This window comes from Athene cunicularia (assembly GCF_003259725.1).
Source record: "Athene cunicularia isolate RWA chromosome 3 unlocalized genomic scaffold, athCun1 chr3_part1, whole genome shotgun sequence".
Classification (NCBI taxonomy): domain Eukaryota; kingdom Metazoa; phylum Chordata; class Aves; order Strigiformes; family Strigidae; genus Athene; species Athene cunicularia.
In genome coordinates this window covers 21771844-21790327 of record NW_020799097.1, presented here as the reverse complement: position 1 = coordinate 21790327, position 18484 = coordinate 21771844, and the positions used below count along the sequence as shown (strand labels likewise).

Sequence of the window (18484 nt, the reverse complement as noted above, 5' to 3'; positions counted from 1 at the left end):
TCTATCATTCACATTGAATCGGCTGCTTGCTTCCTCCGCCCCATAAATAGTGATTGAATTATACTCTGGCATTTGCAGGGTATCTGAGTAACTGAGCCATTGCAAGTATGTGCATGCACACAACTTCTGAAGCGTTTTTGTTACAAAGCTCCATCTTATTAGCTACTGATATTTTAATTTTTTTGTAAAAGAAGGTGAAGTGTTTAAACTTGAGATTTGAAATGTATATAAGAATACTAAAAGTGCCTCTTTCTAGCATATTGTCTCTCATTAGCAGTGTGGCTGATGTCAGATCCAAAGTTGGTTTCCTTGTTTATATAAATAATACTTTAACCTTCATGGAAAAAAATCAAACCAAAAGTTTCATAAGAAATGAACAGTAGGCCTTTTCTCTCCTGATTGTTAAACTGGTACAGCAGAACTGAAAACTCGTTGACTGCCTAGCAATATGGCCAGTACAGTCGGAAGATCAAGTTAGCATTTCAGAGATAATCAGCATTTTTACAAGAATGCTTATACCTTTAGATAATGGATGTCTTGTAAACATATTTTTGCAAGAAGCTTATGCTGATGAAAAGGGATGCATGCAGTTTTCTTCTAAGCTTGTACTTTGTTTCTGTTAATGCCATATTACTGCTTTCTTAGCTTGCTCTTTCTCCTCTCTCTTCCAATCCATGTATAGTTTTCTGGCTTGCTATTTTTTGGAGATTCCTGTTGAGATGTGCCTGGAGGGAAACTGTAGCAAAATGGTGTTGGTTTGGGGTTTTTTTTCTGGTTTTGTTAGAATGTTAGGATGTTGAAAGACATTGTTCTCAAGTTTATATAAATGAACAGCAGTGTTTTGTGCTATAAAACAGGATCTTGTAACTGGCAAATATATTTGTAAAATTGGCATTTTCTATATAAAAAAATACCAGTAGAGGAGAAAGGGTTAGCGTTTGTATCACATCATTTAGTCTGTGAGTAAACTCTGTATTTGCCTTTGGCAAGTACATGTGCTGAGGTTAATTATAGGAAAGAATTAGTGTTCTTGGGTAAAGTATGCTGCATTTTATAGTTTATGGAATACCCTCTAAGGCATGAGCTAGTATTTAGTTTGGTTGTTGGTGCTGACCTGGAAGAACAGGAAAAGATCTGCTAGCAGCCCTCAATATATTGCTCTCAAAGATGGGCTGAGAACTTTTAATTTCTCTCCTGAAGAAACTATTTATACTGTGACCAGTAATGGTTTTGCCTTGCACATTATACTGTCAAGTGCCTGTTTCTCACCTTGATGTGTTTGATGCACAGCTTAACCACAACATTTTTCAATTTGTTTTTAAATGTATGATAAAGAATATGTTCGTGAAGTTGAAGCCCATTACAAAACAAAATTGCATCCAAGTGGGAAATTGAGATATGTGAACTTACAGTTTAAGTCTTAGCGATGAAAGTTTTGGTGTGTTTTTTAAATGATATTTCCTCAGAAATAACCATTCTAAGGATGAACATTATTAAATTTAATATAATTTATTGTTATGCTTTAATAATGTATTTGTCTTTTGAGAACTCACTGGTGTGAGCTTTTCTCTTTTATGTTTATAAACTTGTCTGAATTTTCAGAATGGGGTCTTCTTTTCTTTTACATTCTTTAGATTCTTAACTACATTATACATTTATGGGCTTAAGCTATACACAGCTCCATATGTGGAATAAGTGTAGAATATGTCCCTTAATACTTGTTTTGAAATTGCATTTCAATCTATGTGGAATGGTTTAGAAGAAGGTAGCATTAAGATTGTATGATAAGATTGCACAAAAAAAAAAAAGTTTATATTGCTTTCTCGTAGCCAATCTGCATGATTGTTGGCGTGGTTTTAATGGGAATTAAAAGCTTCACGTGGCTGTAACTAGTCACCTAACTCTAAGCAAAGTTCCTTCTGAGTATTTTTATTTATTAGCATCATTTGCAAAAAGAAAAGTAGTATTTTCCATATGAATAAAGATTTAGTTTGAACTGAAATGCCTTATTCTTTGATATTTTTTTGTCCCATTTTATTTGACATGTGAATTTGTTTCCATCTGCGTGGACGTTACTTGCATCATTGTAGAATACAGCCAAGAAAGTAATAGCTGTGTCTGTCCAAACTCAGTGAATCATGCCGTCTCAGAAGCTACAGCATCCTAGATTTAAAGCATCACAAATTGTTTTCATAGTGGGAAGAATTCATTGGTTTTGACAAACTACAAATATTTTGTTTTACTGGTATTTATTGGTTTAAACATTTAAAAAAAAAATATTTATTGGCTGTTACAAAAGCTTGGGCACAGCAGCATTCTTTCCCTAAAGATTTCACCAGCTACGTGTAAACTGGAGGACCAGAAATGCTTCTGCATACGCTGGCCCCATAACGAGGTGAGACCTGCATGTCTTGGACTGTGACAAAAGTGGGATGCAGCCGTTGTTACCGATAGATCGGCAGTGGAAGGAAGCGCATTGTCAACTTCTCATTCTTCCACTCCATATTGCTGGCTCTGTGGTTGTCTAAATAGACTTAGCAGGGAACATTTAGGCAAAACGTTTATCAGTGTGTGTGAACTAGCTGAAACAGAAAATGTTATTTATACAAGTTGGATTCTTAGGGGATAAAACCCCCCATATTGAGATGCTGTACCCAGGTGGGTCAGGAGCACATTAGGTGAGAGGGGGTGGAGGGCCCTGCCAAAGGACCTTGCCAGATTTTGAACATAGCTGTTCCCACAGGCCAGCTGAATTTGACCTGGCATCTGTCTCAAATTTCCAAAACTTTTTGAAATACTTGTTAATGTATATGAATGTCAGATGACAAAACTGTAGGTCCTATCTCTGAAAATAATGTGAATTTGCATCTTATTTAGCTGTTTCTTGCATATCAAAACTGTTCTTACTGATTTTAATTTTTTTTTTTCCTGAGTGCCTGCTAGTTTTTATCTGGTAAATAAAACCAACAATATGAAGAAGCAGCAGTTTCCTAAAAGGCTTAGTCACTGGTGATAGTATGTGTATCATTAGATATCTGCCTATCTCTCAAAAATTTCTTGTAGCATGACTGTTTTGTACCATACAAGATAGGGAATCAGACAGATAGGCTAAGAATCCAGTTTAGAGATTGAAAGGAGAGGTGCTGAAAAAAATGCTGCTTCTATACTTAAATTAATAGAGTATGAAAGCAAACAAAAAATAGGGATCTAAATAATAAAAACTTATATGAAATATCTAATACTAAAGTGTAAGGAGAAGACTTTTTTTTCATATGATACTTACCAACTCTTGTCACTGGTCCTGAATAAAGGAATACCTGCTCTGTATTTGGGAAGAAAATTTTCCTATTCTGTGTCTAGTATTTAGTAAAAGATGCAAGAAAGTGACTATATTCTTTTCAAGTCCATAATAATCTGGCAAAAGCTTTGCTAGCACTTAAATTTTTCTGCTCTTGAAACCCAAATAACACTAGTGAAAGCTTAATAACACATTCTGAACTGTGTGTTTGCTATTGGGAAAGAAAAAGCATTACTCTCTGGAGAGAAAAATGCACAGCTGTATTTTGTAAGACTGGTTTGTCCACTACTGAAAATAATCATGATATTTTGCTTTCTGGTTGCTCTAACCCCCTGTACTGAGAGGACGTAACTGAACAGTTGAGTTTTTTAATAACTTTTCAGAGATTGGGCTGGATTCAGTTTTTGAGGTTGTATAGTAAAGCAGCTCTGACTTGATACAGAACCATTCCTTTAAATTACCAGTGTCTTCTGGCCTGCCTTATCTTGTACCCCTTTCCTTGAAACCCCCAAATGTTGTTGTCTGGAGCATCTTGTTTGTCCAGGAGTCTCACGATTCTCCACAAGATTACGCTGCTGAATGCTTCTGGTATTGGAGGGACAGAGAAAAATTTGTGATGCATGTGTCTGTGCTGGAGAAAGGAAGGGAGACTCATGTATCCAGAGTCCAAGTACTGTATTTGTTGGTTTGGGGGTTTTTTTCCTGCTAAAGCTTTCTTATGTGACAGATAATGAATATTAATTATTCTTTGCTTTGTTTTATTTTTGTACTTGTCCTCTATTAGCTTTTTATTGGGTCACATATGCGCAGACATCCTCTCTGATTACATAAAGACCTAATCTTTGCTGTTTCTCTCATGACAGACACCCACTTTTAGACAGACTTGCCTTCAGTTTAGGCCTGTAAACAGTTTATCTTTTGAGCATTTGGACAGAAACTTGGCAACCAACAGGACAAATAAAGGAAAACAAGTCAAGCATCACTTCCCATTAGGAAGTAAACTATTGTTTGATAGGATGGAGCACAAGATTCCCAGAAGTCATACTACAGATACAGTAATGCTGCACATAGGGTTATTTTGAAATTTAGAGACTTAATGAAATATATACTTGCTCTTTTTTTTGTTTTATAAACTGGCATATCTCCTGAAGCACATTAACCTGTCTGCCACACTGCCTCTGCGAGAGAGCACGCGGGTGTTGAAGCAAACCCTTGTGGCCGAGGTGGATGGCCTGCAGGCAGCTTAATCCTGGGGGGAGAGCTGAGCTCCTGACCTGTGCGGTCAGAACTGGCTGTGCTGGGGACAGGGGGGAGGGTTTCGAGACAAGTGAAGGAGCAGATGTTCTGGCACTGAGGAGTGAAGCACAATGTAAAGAGAAGTAGTCCAGAACATCTGAGAATGGTCCTGGGGGCAGGTGGTAGTATTAATATTTACTATTAGGCCAGGGGTTTAGCATTAGAGAACCAGAACTAATACACGGATTGTCCTTTTCTACTGTTCTTGGTTATCCTGTTCAAGAACAGGATTTTTATCTGTGAGGAGCAGTTGGAAAGCATGTCCCCTGTGCACTGGTACAAAATGACAGTTTTGGATACCTTTAACACTGGTGCACTGTAACTCACAGCAAGCACCTCTCCAGATCTATTCCATACTACTGTGCCTATAAATTAGACTTAATTGATCAAAAATGTAGAAGGTGAGTGCAGGTGGCAAAAAGCTGTACCTTTAAATGTAGGATTAGTAGAAGGCATATGGTCAGTTTGCAGCAAGAACTTTGAAAGCACTGAAGTTTTAGCTGAAACAGCTCCATCCAATATCCTGCTTATTCACTGTACTTTCAGCCTTCTCCCCATCTCTGCTCTTACCAGATTCCTCAGATCTCTAAGGCCTTCCCGATCTCTTCCCTGAGATCCCTGATGATTCTCCATAAGTGTCAGGATGTTTTTTTTCCCATCTTAGTGGATGAATTACATGATAGAGATTGATTTTTACTATTTTTATTCTGTTTTGTTGCCTTTGAGCCTGTGAATCTGGAAATTTATGAAGAATCACTTGGAATTTGCCTGTTTGGAATGGGTGAGACAGTGGTTTGAGTGCTCTGCACCTGACTTCCACCACCTGTCCCAGACATGCTGTTTTGAGCAATCAGAAGCTGCATGAAGGGTTCTCACTGATTTACTGGTAGGGCCAGATCCTCAAAGTATGTGTGTGTGAGTCTTGGCAGAAGTGTCAGAGGTGGGTGGCCTGGAGTCTTACTGTGGCTACAGTGCATGTACCTGCAATGGGTTGGAGTTCTCACACAGCCTTTATCAGGCCTGCTGGGAGTGCACCAGCTGCTGGCATTTTGGGTTGGGGTGCTCTCCACCCCACTTGTTAAAGTTGTTGTGTTTAACGTAAGGTGGCCAACTGGGGAGTGGAGTGACACCATCCTGGTTAGTGGTGGTCTCACTTTTGCCCAGTGACTGTTTAAACATTGTCTCGCTTCAGTGTAAGAAGAGGGGAAGGGTTGCAGATGAAGGCACAGGATCAGGCCATGCACTGTGCAGCTGAAAAAGGAAAAACAGTTACAGGCTGGGGCACGCTACTGCCAGAGCTGGTGCATTATAGTCAAGCATATCTAGTTTTAGTGACTTACAAAAATAATGCCAAGGTATTCCTTTTATAAATAAGCCAAATTTTAAAGGGAGGCGACTAGAGGTTTACAGCTTTAAAAGTCTTCAGTTGGAAAAATTCTAAAAGTAACTGCTGTGTCTGAGAGAATAACGGGAACTGAAACGTGGGGGAGAGGTGCCCCAAACATGCAGAACTTTGTTCCATAGTCCAGGCATTGTGTGGGAATGACAACTGACTTTAGCAAATGAATTATTCTGCCATTATTATTTTGTTATGAATACCATAGAAAAACAGCATTCAAGTGGAAAGAGCATATAAAAATTAAATACATTTAGACGGGTGTTTGTGTATGTCTTGAAAATTGTTAGAAAGGCTTTCAGCTGAAGGCACGATGACTGAGTGCCCATAAAGTGTAACAGATATAAAGCTGAACATGTTTTATTCATGTTTGTAGAAGAATGTACACATAAACAACCTGTGGGAAATAAGCGTTACCGGTATGTCTGAAAGGCAGTGGGACAGGTCTGTGTTGTACAGCCCATGGGAATCAAAAGAAAAGAAACCCAGCTTTAGTGGCACCTCTGCCATGTTCTGAATCCACTTATCTGTCACGACCTTGGGTACAGATATTACAAGCTTTAAAGTAAATCTTCATCCTGTGGAACTTTGTGGGAGTTGGGAAATATATTCCAATGTATTTCAAGGGGCTGGACCTCAGCCTTGCAGCTGAAAGCACAGAAACGGTGCAAATGAATAGCATAATTAGCAGATACTTCAATATTCTGAACTGTTTCCAAACATTTGATAGTTTGCTGTATTTAATGTTGGTATCTTTGTATTGAATTGCCAACTTTAATTGGATATTAAGGATTTACCCTTACTCTGACACCCAGCATACGGAAGGAAAAAAAATTCTTCTTCATCAGGACCAGCTACTGGGAAAACAGGAGGTTGGAGTGCCCTCCCCTCTCCTAGTGACAGGTGCTGTGGTGCATGTGCTCGGTCATGCGAGGCCGCACAGCCAGGCAACTGCTGCCTGTGTTTGGCCGTGATGCTTTTCACACTTTTTTTTTTTTTTTACATGAGTACCTGAACATCTAGCCCCATGATTAAATATTGACTGAGGGCTAAAGAAAATTAATTAATATATGGGAGTGGAGTAGGTTCAGCTGAAAAGACTGAGGAAGAAGGGTTCCATGAAAATTAGCCCTAGAAATAATAATTTCTTGTTATGGTTGTATCAGCAGCTTGAACTGACAGGCTGACTCTGCAACTGAATCAGTGCCTGCCACAGCTCAGGGCCGAGGAGGGTGAATGTGACATGGGACACAACACAGTCTCAAATGTAGCTGTTCAGGACAGGGAGTCCCCAGAACACCTGTTGCAACTGTGAGCTCGCCTCAGCTTTTTGAAGTAGGAGTGCAGGTGACAATCTCCCAGAAGATTCATGTGCTTGACCTTGCTGGAGGTAGTCTCATTCTCTCTCTGGTCAAAAGTTAAGCACCTTAGGGAATTTTCACTATGCTGCTGGACTGATTGTCTTGTTTAGCTGCTGCAGGTGACTTCTTAGGCACTTTCCCCATGTCTTCTTAAGAAACTGTGAAGTGCTTGGTTTGTTAAATTTGGCTTATGGGACTTCTAAGTATCAGATGTTAAAGTAACTATAAGCAATTTTGTGAAGTTTGAAGGTTCTTGATGAAATCAGCTTCTGAGAAACTGACTTCCAAGTGATGAGGCTTTAAGAAATACATATGCTCTCTTACTCTATATGTACATATACATGGCAGGACTTAAGTAGTTGACAGCAATAGCATAAACACAAAATTAATAAATTTTTCAACTTACTCATTGCCTCCTTTCTCTACAAGTGTATGAATTGCTTTCATATTTATTATTGACTCACATCATATATAGGACTATTTAGCTACTACACTTCTTTGCTAATGATGGAGCAGTAGATCCACTAATCTGTGTACCAGGCAAATCCAAAATGTTGTGCTACTATTCTCCATCCCACCCTCTCCTTTCTGTGAGCCTGCATTGCTTCTGAATTCTAGACTACAAAATGCTACTCGTCTTTCAGTCGTATTGGATATCTAGTGGATATCTCTTTTCTTGAGCTAGGTTTTTTCCTTGTGTTTCAGTTTGTTCTCCAAAAGTGAGGTTATGCATTTTCCAGGGACGGGAAGCAGGGGAAAGGGAAAGAGCAGGGTTCTGCTCCTCTCTTTCCAGGTAAGAACTGCAGTCCTGCTGACATCCAGAGAGAAGGGCTTACTCTGCTCTCTGAACAGGTCCGTGTCTACTGTCTTTACAGTCAGAGTGTATTTTCCCAGAGACAGGAGAACAAAACTGTTGGGACAGTGTAACACAACAGGTCTGGAGTCTCTGAGACAGGTTTTGGAGGTAATGACTGGAGGTGGGGCAGGTGTTGGGGCAGGGGGAGGAAGAGCCTGTTTTTCAATGTAATTTCAAGCTCCTTGTGCTGTGGCAGAGAATGTCTCGATTGCCTTTTGAATCAGTTTTGGTTTTCAGGACTAGAATTCAGTAAAACTGAAATCACCTGAGATGGTCTACACTTATAAGTGTATGAAGTGATCACTTAAGTAATCATGTGGGCAAGTGATCATGTAGGAGTTACAGTTGGAACACTGTTATCATTGTCACTACAAAATCTATATATAAACAGATCCAGGTCTTGGGATAAAAGCTGTGTAGCAAAAGAAACCTGTAGAGATTTAGATCAAGGCATGCTTTCTGCTGTAGGAGAGAGAACACCTGCCTGCCTTTGCATATGATGGCCAGCACCCAGGATGCTGAAGAGCAGAGGCTTTACTTCCAGGTATAACCCTTTCCAAGGGTTACAACATTTTACGTTACATGAATAAGTGCTTGTATAAAGGGCAATGAGATTAATTCAGATTGTCAAAATACATTCTTCACTACAACGTGAGGTATTAACAACACTGCTGTCCTGAACGTGGAATCTTCTCCCCTTTCCATCTAAGGCAGAGATTTAAAAAAAACCAAACAAACACCACAGTATGACACAAACCTTACTATCAAAATCACTGCCTTAGCTTTTTGCTTAGGTGACACAATTAAGATCGATCTTATGCATCTGATGACTTCACACCAGGTAGTTACTTCTAATCAAGTTCTGTTATTTGCACAGTCTAAGAAATATATTCACTAAATATTTAACTGGCTTGTGGAACTACTCTCAAAGCTGAGTTTTGCCAAGTGTTAAACACTTCTAACTGCTCATGAGAGTGTGATTCTGCACTCGAAGTCTTTAAGATTTTTTTTAAAAATTGTAATAATCCTGCACTGAAATGCTTCTCAGGGCACATGTCCCTTCTCCCCACCCCACCCACCTTTTTTTTTTTTAATAACCTAGAAGAAAGGTTTAAAACCCACCTTACTGGCTTTTGGATCTGGGGGTCCTGGTGGGCTGACCATGATAGGCCAGTGTGCCCTTGCACAGGTAAAGTTAATGGTGTCCTGGGCTGCAGCAGGTGAAGGGGGTGATCCTGCTTCTCCACCAGTGAGGCCACACCCTGGTATGAAACAGATAGAGACTTACTGGAGGGAGCCCAGCAAAGGGCCCTGGGGAACAGGCAGGGAATAGAGCACCTTTCCTGTGAGGAAAGGCAGAAAGTGCTGGGATGGTTCAGGGGGCTCTCATCAATGTCTATAAATGCCTGCAGGGAGGGTGGAAAGAGGATGGAGCCAGGCTCTTGTCAGTGGTGCCCAGTGACAGAAGCAGCAGCAGTGGGCACAAACTGAAACACAGAAGGTTCTCCCTGAACATCAGGAACCACTTTGTTACTGTAAGTGTGACCCAGTGCTGGTAGGAGTAGTCCAGGGGTTATGGAGTCTCAATCCTTGGAGATATTCAGAAGCCATCTGGACAGAGTCCTGGACATCTGGCAGTAGAGACCCCTGCTTGAGGTCTCTTCTACCCTCAACCATTCTGTGATTATAGAATGAAGCCTCTGGAGAACAGGGCTACAAGCTAGAGTCCTGCTTCTTGTCTTCGCTACTGACACTTTAGAACAGTGGGAGAGCTTTGTTACTCTTAATGGCCTACATAGGAAAATGTCCCAAACCTCTCTCTCTTCTTGGGCCTATCCAAGGCGCTTTACTATGGAAGAAGAACAAGAAAGTGATGACAGGAAGATGAATCCTGACCCCTGTCACCTGACATTAAGAACTGAAAGTTAGTTATTACATATATTGATTTCTCACATCTTTTTAACTTCTTACAAGCCATTTTAGGTCATTTCCCTCCTTCCTCAATTTAGAGGCTAGGGAAAGTCCCTCTCAGCTCTTTTAATACCTTTTCCCTCATTCTCACATTATTTGCATCTTCAGCATCGAGCAGGTTCCTAGGTAATGGTGTGTCCCTTAAGAGCTTGCAGTGTCTGCAGAAGGGAGGGTTGCTTGCAGTCCCTGATCAGAGACCTTCTGGATGGAATGAGGAGCTCAGCACAGTATTAAACCAAATGCTGACTTCAGAACCCTTCTTTAAACTCTCAAAGAAAGCAGGCACCATAGATGTATTCACAGGCAGTTTCATGAAGGGTAGCAGAACTGTAACCACCTTAAAGCAGTGATGAATGGATGCCAGCCATCACCAGCCCCTGTCAAGGTTACCTGGGTCACACAGACTGGAAAACAGGTCTGCAACATCACATTAAGTAAATAGGGTGCAAATCATTGTTAAAGAAGAGCTACTGCTTCCTTAACAAATCCAGTGGCTAGAGCAGTGCTTAGGCTGGGAAACAGGCTTGCAGCAGTGTTCTGAAGGAACAGGAATAAGGCGGCATGTAACTGGCCCCACACCTGATTATTACCATCGCCAGTAGCAGACACCTTAGTTGAAAGAAAAAACCCACAAAACCTGTATTGAAAAATCCACCTATCAGCAAATTCAAAGGATAAGGTTGCTGTATCACTGAAATTTAAGTTAAAACAAATAAAGCTATCTCCTGAAGAAATACTCTCCCCCTGCTGTGCAGCCTATTACCAGTCCTGATATCCTATTAAAAAAGAGTGCTAATACAACCAATTACTGAAAAGTAATGTCAGAGACTGCTTGTATGCTTCTCATACCATTACCAATTACTACAGAGAACAGGTTATAGAAAGATCTCTTAAAATTCAAATCAGTTCATCCCTATGCACAAGAGACTTCTAGGAAGAATAGATAAAACCATGATTTATTACACTATACAAAAGTAGATTCAGAACAAGTGCAGAATATAGTACATGATTTATTTTTTCTGTACATTACATATTATTTGTTAAATTTCACTAACAAACCCAAAATTTCCCTAATTTTTCCTTTATCTGCCTAAGCCAAGCAATTAATCGTGTTCTACAGGATAGAAGAAAATAGCTTCCTGGAGAATTCATCATCTGATTAACTTGGCAGAAGGTGCTTCAGCTCACACTGATTTTCAGCATTTCCCAGAGCTTATAAAGACTTGTCAGGTTAGAACCTCAGTTGTTAGTAAAATGCTCTGCCACTGTACCAGTCCAGAAACAAGTAACTCCACTGTCATTAAATTTCAATAGTGTCTTCCTCTTTGATGAATTAATGCAGTTGCATTTGCAGACAAACCAAACAGGATAAATAAAAAAAAAAAAAAAAAAAAAAAAAAAAAAAAATCATCACTTTCCAGTAGCCCCAGATCTGTCTCTTTGAGTTATACAGGATGTACTGAGATAGATTATTGTGTTTAATAAATTCTTTAAGAAAAATAAATATTTTTGCATAATTTATGTACAAAGATTGGTTGTTTTCCTTCATTCATCAGTTCAACAACAGATACAACCACAGCTATTACTTTATTCACTAGCTCACAATGATTAATGCCACCTTGGTAACTGTTCTATTAAGAGTTGAAGAGAATATCGGCCTATTCTTCCTAATAGTGCAAATTACATGGAGGCGTTTTCAAAACAGTGGCTTAAAGAAAGAAGGATTAACAAAAAACCCCTTCTTTGGTCCCTGTAAGACTAGTCTTAACACTTCCACAAAGTTTTCAAAATGCCTCCACACAATTTTAACCAACTATTAAGGCATCAAAAGAATGGATTAGAAGTTGAGATGAAAATGGTCTTTCTTGGACTTGAAAAGAAGTTCATTGCAGATTTAATTTCAAAGAAGTTTTCTTAATGTGTTTCCTCCTCAGCTCTTTTACGCACAAGAACAATACGCCAAATAAACCTGTCTGATAATCTCCCCCATATAATTTTTTTTAAAATACAAACACAACATTACACTTAAATATATTGCACAAAAAGCATAACATATCCTGCCTGACTCTTCACAAAAATGGCCACAAACACAGGAGAACAGCTACTGAACATCTCAAAATTTGAAAAGATCAATGAAATGCTGAGGAGATACTGGCATGAGACAGGTGTTTGGATCACTGGCTGTGCAGGGGTGTCCTGTATCCTGCAAAAGGAAGGAAAAAAAAGTAAGTTTTCTTTCCATATCCACAATGTCTCTTTACTCCCAATTAAAAAAAAGGCAAATAATTCACATGTAGGCACATGCAAGTACTTCCACTATAAACAAACTGATAGGAACTTGCTCTTTTTAAGAATTCACTATATTTTTCTTTACCTTTTTAGACTAAGTTTTTAAGAAAATAAGCCTTTCTGGTTTGACTGTGGTAGCGCAAGTAGTTCAGATTTCAGAAAAACCACCACCAAAATCAGAACTTGAGTCAGCACTCTTGAAAAAAGTTTCATATACCTTAGCCATTATTTTTTGGTAAGTGTAATTAAAAAAGACACCAACAAACTTCTTTGTTGGACCTAAATTATCTGTTTAATGAAATCTGAAATCAGCTACTAGTTCAGGGGGGAAAAATGAGCTCCTTGCTTTCAAAGTGAAGGGCAGACACTTCCCAAGGAAAACCTGAACAGCAGGCTTGAATTCCTGGTTTTTCTACCTTGCTTGTTTCCCCCCAAAATCTTTTTCTGCTTGTTCACTCCTACCTTTTCCCCACCTGAAGGGATTGCCTTAAAACAGAAGTTAGCACCCTGGCAAGTTAGGCATATAGAAGACAGACAGGGTAGAAAGGTTTTATCATTACAAATTCACTAACCCTGCAGTGCTTTATTACAGAAACTTGAACTGAGCACAATTGTCTGATTATATATTCAAATTCCTCCTCAAATGAAAAGTTCACAGTTCCACCTTATTAGAACCCTCTAAATGAAGAAAGTTCTACAGGTGTAATGAGAAGAAAGTCCCAGACAGTTCAATGGAGAGGTTGAACAACACTGTAAGGCTCAGAAGCTGTGCTCCCCAGGTTTTAAGGGGTTTCTCTCTTTTCCACCAGTGCTGATGAACGCACCATGTGGGGCAAGAAAACTAGAGCAAATACATGGTAAGTAGATCACAGACCGCTGCAGTTTTATTCCCTTTTTTTTCCATAGGAAATAAAGTTACATGCAATTCAGTTAATAGAAGCAAAGAACCTGTAAGTGAACTTTTTTTCTCGCTTGGAAATTTACATAAGTGCTGTCAAAGATGCTACATTCCCATCCAAAGTCTTTGTAACACCGAAGTGCACTAGGTGAAACATTCTAAATACTACTCAGCTTTTTGAATTAAAACTGTTACTCTACTGGTTTATTATCTGTATTTTTCATGTAGTCCATAGATGACTTCATGAAAACATCATGTGGTATCTTCATCTTCCCACTTTTTTTCATAAATGTTTTAACATCACCTGAGAACCAGTTGTTACATTCATGACACAGAAGGAAAAACAAACAAAAAGGAGAAAAACCCAAATAGATTAGACCCCAGGTAGAACTGCCTGTCTGGGGAAGTTGCAGATGAGAAAGAACATAAAATTAAGACCAGAAGTGTTTAAACTTAACACGGTCTTGAGATGATGTCTGCAAGGAAGAAATACAGCACAGCAGAAAATGCTCTCAAAGGTAGTTGCTAATGAACTATCATCTTCTCCACCCACTGCTGTGTCAATGCCATGTAATTACTTTCCTAGTTTCCAGGAAAAGACACCATCAGAATTGGGATTGTGGGAAAGCAGCTAGGGTTTATCCCCTTTTAGTGCTTATTTATACTCCTAAATATTTTAGACAGAATTTGTAACGTGCTATCTGCTTTGCTCTGCACATCATTAAAAATGCTTTTGAAAGCTCTCCTCAGTCAGGAATTACAGGTCCAATAAAAATCTCAGTAAGATCAGTTCTTGGTATTTTTAGTTAATAAAACCAAAAAGAAACAACAATTTTACAGTGGAAAAAGAGTGATGAGAGCTGAAAAGAGTCATAACTTTCCTGTAATTATGAGTCTTCCTCCTTCCAAGAAAAGTGTGTTTCCCTTGAAATTACATTTAATAAAGAGTGTTCACATCATATTGATTTTCAATGTATCTACTTACAGCTAAACCAGAATTATTTTAAATTAAAAATAATTCACCAGGAGGAGTGTTTACTGGCAAATGTTTTCCTCCTCAAATTTTATCATAACTGGACATTAAAAAGCTCCCATAACAACTTTGGAGCTACAGTCCTTCTCTGTGTAATTATTTCTACCATTTCTTCATTCAGAAAGCAACACTATAATTGCCTGCTCCCAAGTCATATGCAGCCTGTTTTGGGAATTTCTTTTCAGAGAGACTCTTTCATAGAAGTATGTGTGACTACAGCATTTCAAGTGGAGTAAAATCAATTTTAGTACCTTTGCATTGAAATTATCCGAGGTTCATGTTACTCTCAGAGTTAAATACTGAATTGAATACATCAGGGAGTGCAGAAACAGTTTATAACACCAAGTGCAGAGAAACCTATTTCTTAGCAAAATCTGGCTGACCTCACTGACACCACACATCTATGTTCATTTGAAGCTGAATTATGGTCCCTAGTTTAAATGGCATTAACAGGGAATATGGCAATAATAAAACAACAAATCTGATGAAAAACTGAGATGGAAAGTCATTGCTACCTTATTTAGTATGGAAACAAGAAACAAAGTATTCCTGCTGCTAAACTGATGCAGGGAAACAAAAAATTTTTTAAAAAAAGAGCGCATCAAACAATTAGAAATGAACATGTTTTTCACTTTGACATTACAGAACAGTCAGCAATGAAAACATGAGACACACAGGAAATACCTTGAGTAACAAAGCAAGGTGGTAGTCCTTTGAGACCATGAAGAAGGAAGCAGGAGGGAGAGCCGTAAAGTAAAAGAAGCAGAGTTAAGGTTTATTGAAGCTGAGGTTCATATGCCATTTAGAAAAAAAGTCTTTTATTCTTGTGGCAAATCACACGCAGCTGGAGAACCAAAACCAGCACAAGCCCCAAGATGACTAAAACCCAGTGTGAAGCATATCACTTGTGCAAAAACCAGCTGCACTATTTTACATAAAGCCCTGGATATTGAAAGAAGAAAAAGTATTTCAATTTCTGTGACCATACCTGGGATAACAGAAATGCGCTACTGCGTGAGCTAAGTGCCCACAATTGCAATGTCGCCTAGTGGAACAGGAGAAACGGTGTACACAAAAAGCGTTCAGAGGCATCAGTAATTAGTCTGCCACTACTTTTACACGACTGAAATTACGTATTTTTCTCAATTTCATCATGGAAAAATCTTTTACCAAGAAGTCACTTCTGAAAGATAGTAATTCAATATGGAGAGTTTCTTATGATCATTTATGGTTGGACTACATGATCTTCAAGGTCTTTTCCAACCTAGATGATTCTGTGATTCCCTCCTTTAACACAGAAGAATACAAGATGTTCTATTATATCAGTGTACTTTCTATAATGAAATTAGGAGTCTCCTTATTGTATTTAACATTATTATGGTCACAGGTTTTAAACAAACACAGGAATACAAATGCTGCTTCCTGAAAAGCTCTTGAAGACTTCTTAACAGTAACACTAAAATTATTACAGCATACTGAGAAGTGAAGAGTTATATCCCTACTTCTGCTGTTTGCTAATTCAATCAAGTGACCATCAGCCCCTTCTCCTGCAAGGCCTTTTTTAAAAGGGACACAAAATGCAGGACTGAAAGAACTTCCCTCTCATGGGATGAGGCAGCCCTCTTATGTTGCCAACAATTACATTATATTACCAATTTCATAAACCGATGAAATTTCTCCTCATCACTACCTAGGCCTGTGCTTTGTGGCTATTTCAGAACCTCACTGCTTTGGTTCTTAAACTCTTAACTCTCAGCATAAGTTTACCAACAATTAGTTTCCACAGCTTATTTGCAAAAAGGATGCTCCTTAGCTTAATGATTTCCCTAAGCAGTCTCAACTTTATTCTTCCCTTCCCAGTCTCTGTGAAGAATTTATGGAGAGCATCACATTCCTTACTAGCTTTACGACAGCTAACTTAAAAGAAATTAACCTCTGATAGTCTTCTTCATGCCCTGATCATTTAAGTACTGCTTCTTCTGCAACTATTCAAGTGTTTTGCTTTGTTCTTGAGAAAAAGAGAAAAAAAATGTGTAATATCAAGGAGTGTTCAGCTCACTGCCTGAAGTTCTGAACGCCCTTGAAAGCAAAAGTTGCCTGATTTTAAATTGTACCATTAAAAGAAAAAAATAAATTTTTACATATTATAAACTATCTGAAGAATCCAGTGCTTCCATTTGTTTCAAGATTCAAACACTTGCTATTTTTCCTCTGTCAAGTAACTGTGATTTCCCTTTTAACATCGGTTTTTGGATTTTGTTTAGGGTTTCGCTATATGGAATTAGAGTAAAATCTTCAGCTGAGAACAAAAATCTGTACATTATAGATACAATTACATGTCAACCACTCTATATATATAATGTAACAATCTGTCTCATTAAGTATGATACTGAAGCTTGAATGAATTCTCAAAGCCTGATAAAAATTCTTTCTGATTAAGAAATATTTTTGCCTAGCACAGAATTTTTCTAGAACTAATAAAGGACGTCCTGTCCTGCTGCCCCCTGCTTTGCTTCCCATCTCTCTTTAGAAAGCTTAGGAAAGATATAGATTCAAGTGCCTGAAGAAGCAGAACTATTTTCTTCTCCATATAACTCAGAGTGACTAGCGTTACTTTACTCAGATTGCCCTGAGAGACCAATGATTAACCTCTTAGTGTGCCTGCCAATAAGGGTGCCAGTTGTACAGAAATCAATTTGTTTCACAATCTGTTTCAGCCTGATCAAACAGTTATTTTAAGATGGGGACAAGGCTTAGAGATTCCAAGACCTAGAGAAGGAAAACTGCAATGCAGGCTCGCAGAATAATCAAGTTGGGAGGCACCTCAGGAGGTCTCTAGTCTAGCCTTCTGCTCAAAGCAAAGTAAACTGAGATCATGCCAGGTTGCTCTGCACTTTATCTACTCAGGTCTTGAAAACACCCAAGGATGGAAACTGTACAACCTCTATGGTCAAACTATTCGCTCACTTGGTTGTTCTCACAGCAGGCTCTTAGGTTCCTCTGAAGCCACATTCTCCAGCCTCTCCTCACAGGGCAAGTCCTCAAGCCTCCCTAATTATTTGGCTCTCACCTGAACTCCATCCAGTTTATCAGTATCTTTTATGTACTGGACACCCTCAGTTGGATGCAGTACCCCACATGCAGTTTAATGAGTGCCAAGTGAAAAGGGATAATCACTTTCCTCAATCTGCTCTGCTGCCTCTGCTCTTGCTACAACAGCTGAGCCCAAACAACGGCTCCAGTATTTTAGTGCTGAAGCACACAATTACTCTAGAATCACACTGTCACTCTTAAGACCTGCCCAAATCTCCAGGATGAGGCAGTCAGCACTGGAATAGTGAACTAGTAGGTACTGCTCATCAATCCAAACAAAGTGCCTTTAGAACTTACTGTGTTGTATTTCACTAAAACCATAAAACCACAAAATGAATTCTATTATACCAGTAATAGATTGGAGTACTCAAGATAACAAGACATCTGCCTGCACAGGTTCACTGCCTCTGTCACACCCAGTTTCCAAAGTTAAACATTTAATTCCAAACACATTTTAGTCATTCCTCATATTAAAGTTCTATACTTTCATCTATACCAAGATCAGAATGAGAGAAATTTACTATAGAAAGCATTAACCCTTTAGATAGCAAAGCCAGAAAATCCAAACAAATCTGATACCACAATAGCCCACCTGCATGCACATTGTGTGATTATCTTTAAAATTTCCACTTTCAAAAGAGAAAAACTTTACCCTACATATTGGGCAACATGATAAAGACTTATTCCACTGTAATGAACAGTTCTTAATCATTCTTGACAAAGGATCTTCAGCAAATGCCCAGGCTTTTCAAAGCAGAAGCCAGTTCTGACTATCTGCTTTACTACTATTAATTTAGCAAAACGTTTGTATCTGGAAGGGCTCCTGTGATATCAAGAATACTCAACTTCAAGGCAAGATCATTCAGCAATATCGTACTTCTATGAAAGCTAGCTTATTATGTTAAACAGACTAGGTGTTTTTTCTATGGAAAATAAAAAAAAAGCCTCACACTGGCATGCAACTCCACTTAAAGTCACAGAAAGACTACACAA

At 38.8% G+C, this 18484-nt stretch overlaps 1 protein-coding gene across 4 annotated transcripts in view; it reads right to left on the bottom strand.

The window, feature by feature from the left end:
• Window positions 1-11117: 11117 nt before the first annotated feature.
• FBXO25 (F-box protein 25) overlaps window positions 11118-18484 on the bottom strand; it is a 31786-nt gene continuing 24419 nt past the window's right edge. For 2 of the 4 annotated variants that reach the window (XM_026845529.1, XM_026845531.1), the window contains one exon: window positions 11118-12381. In XM_026845529.1, coding sequence (XP_026701330.1) covers window positions 12292-12381 — 90 coding nt within the window. In that variant the 3' untranslated portion in view covers window positions 11118-12291. Of the gene's footprint in view, window positions 12382-15082; window positions 15110-18484 lie in introns of all 4 variants that reach the window. The other 2 variants (XM_026845530.1, XM_026845528.1) reach the window with 2 other exon arrangements.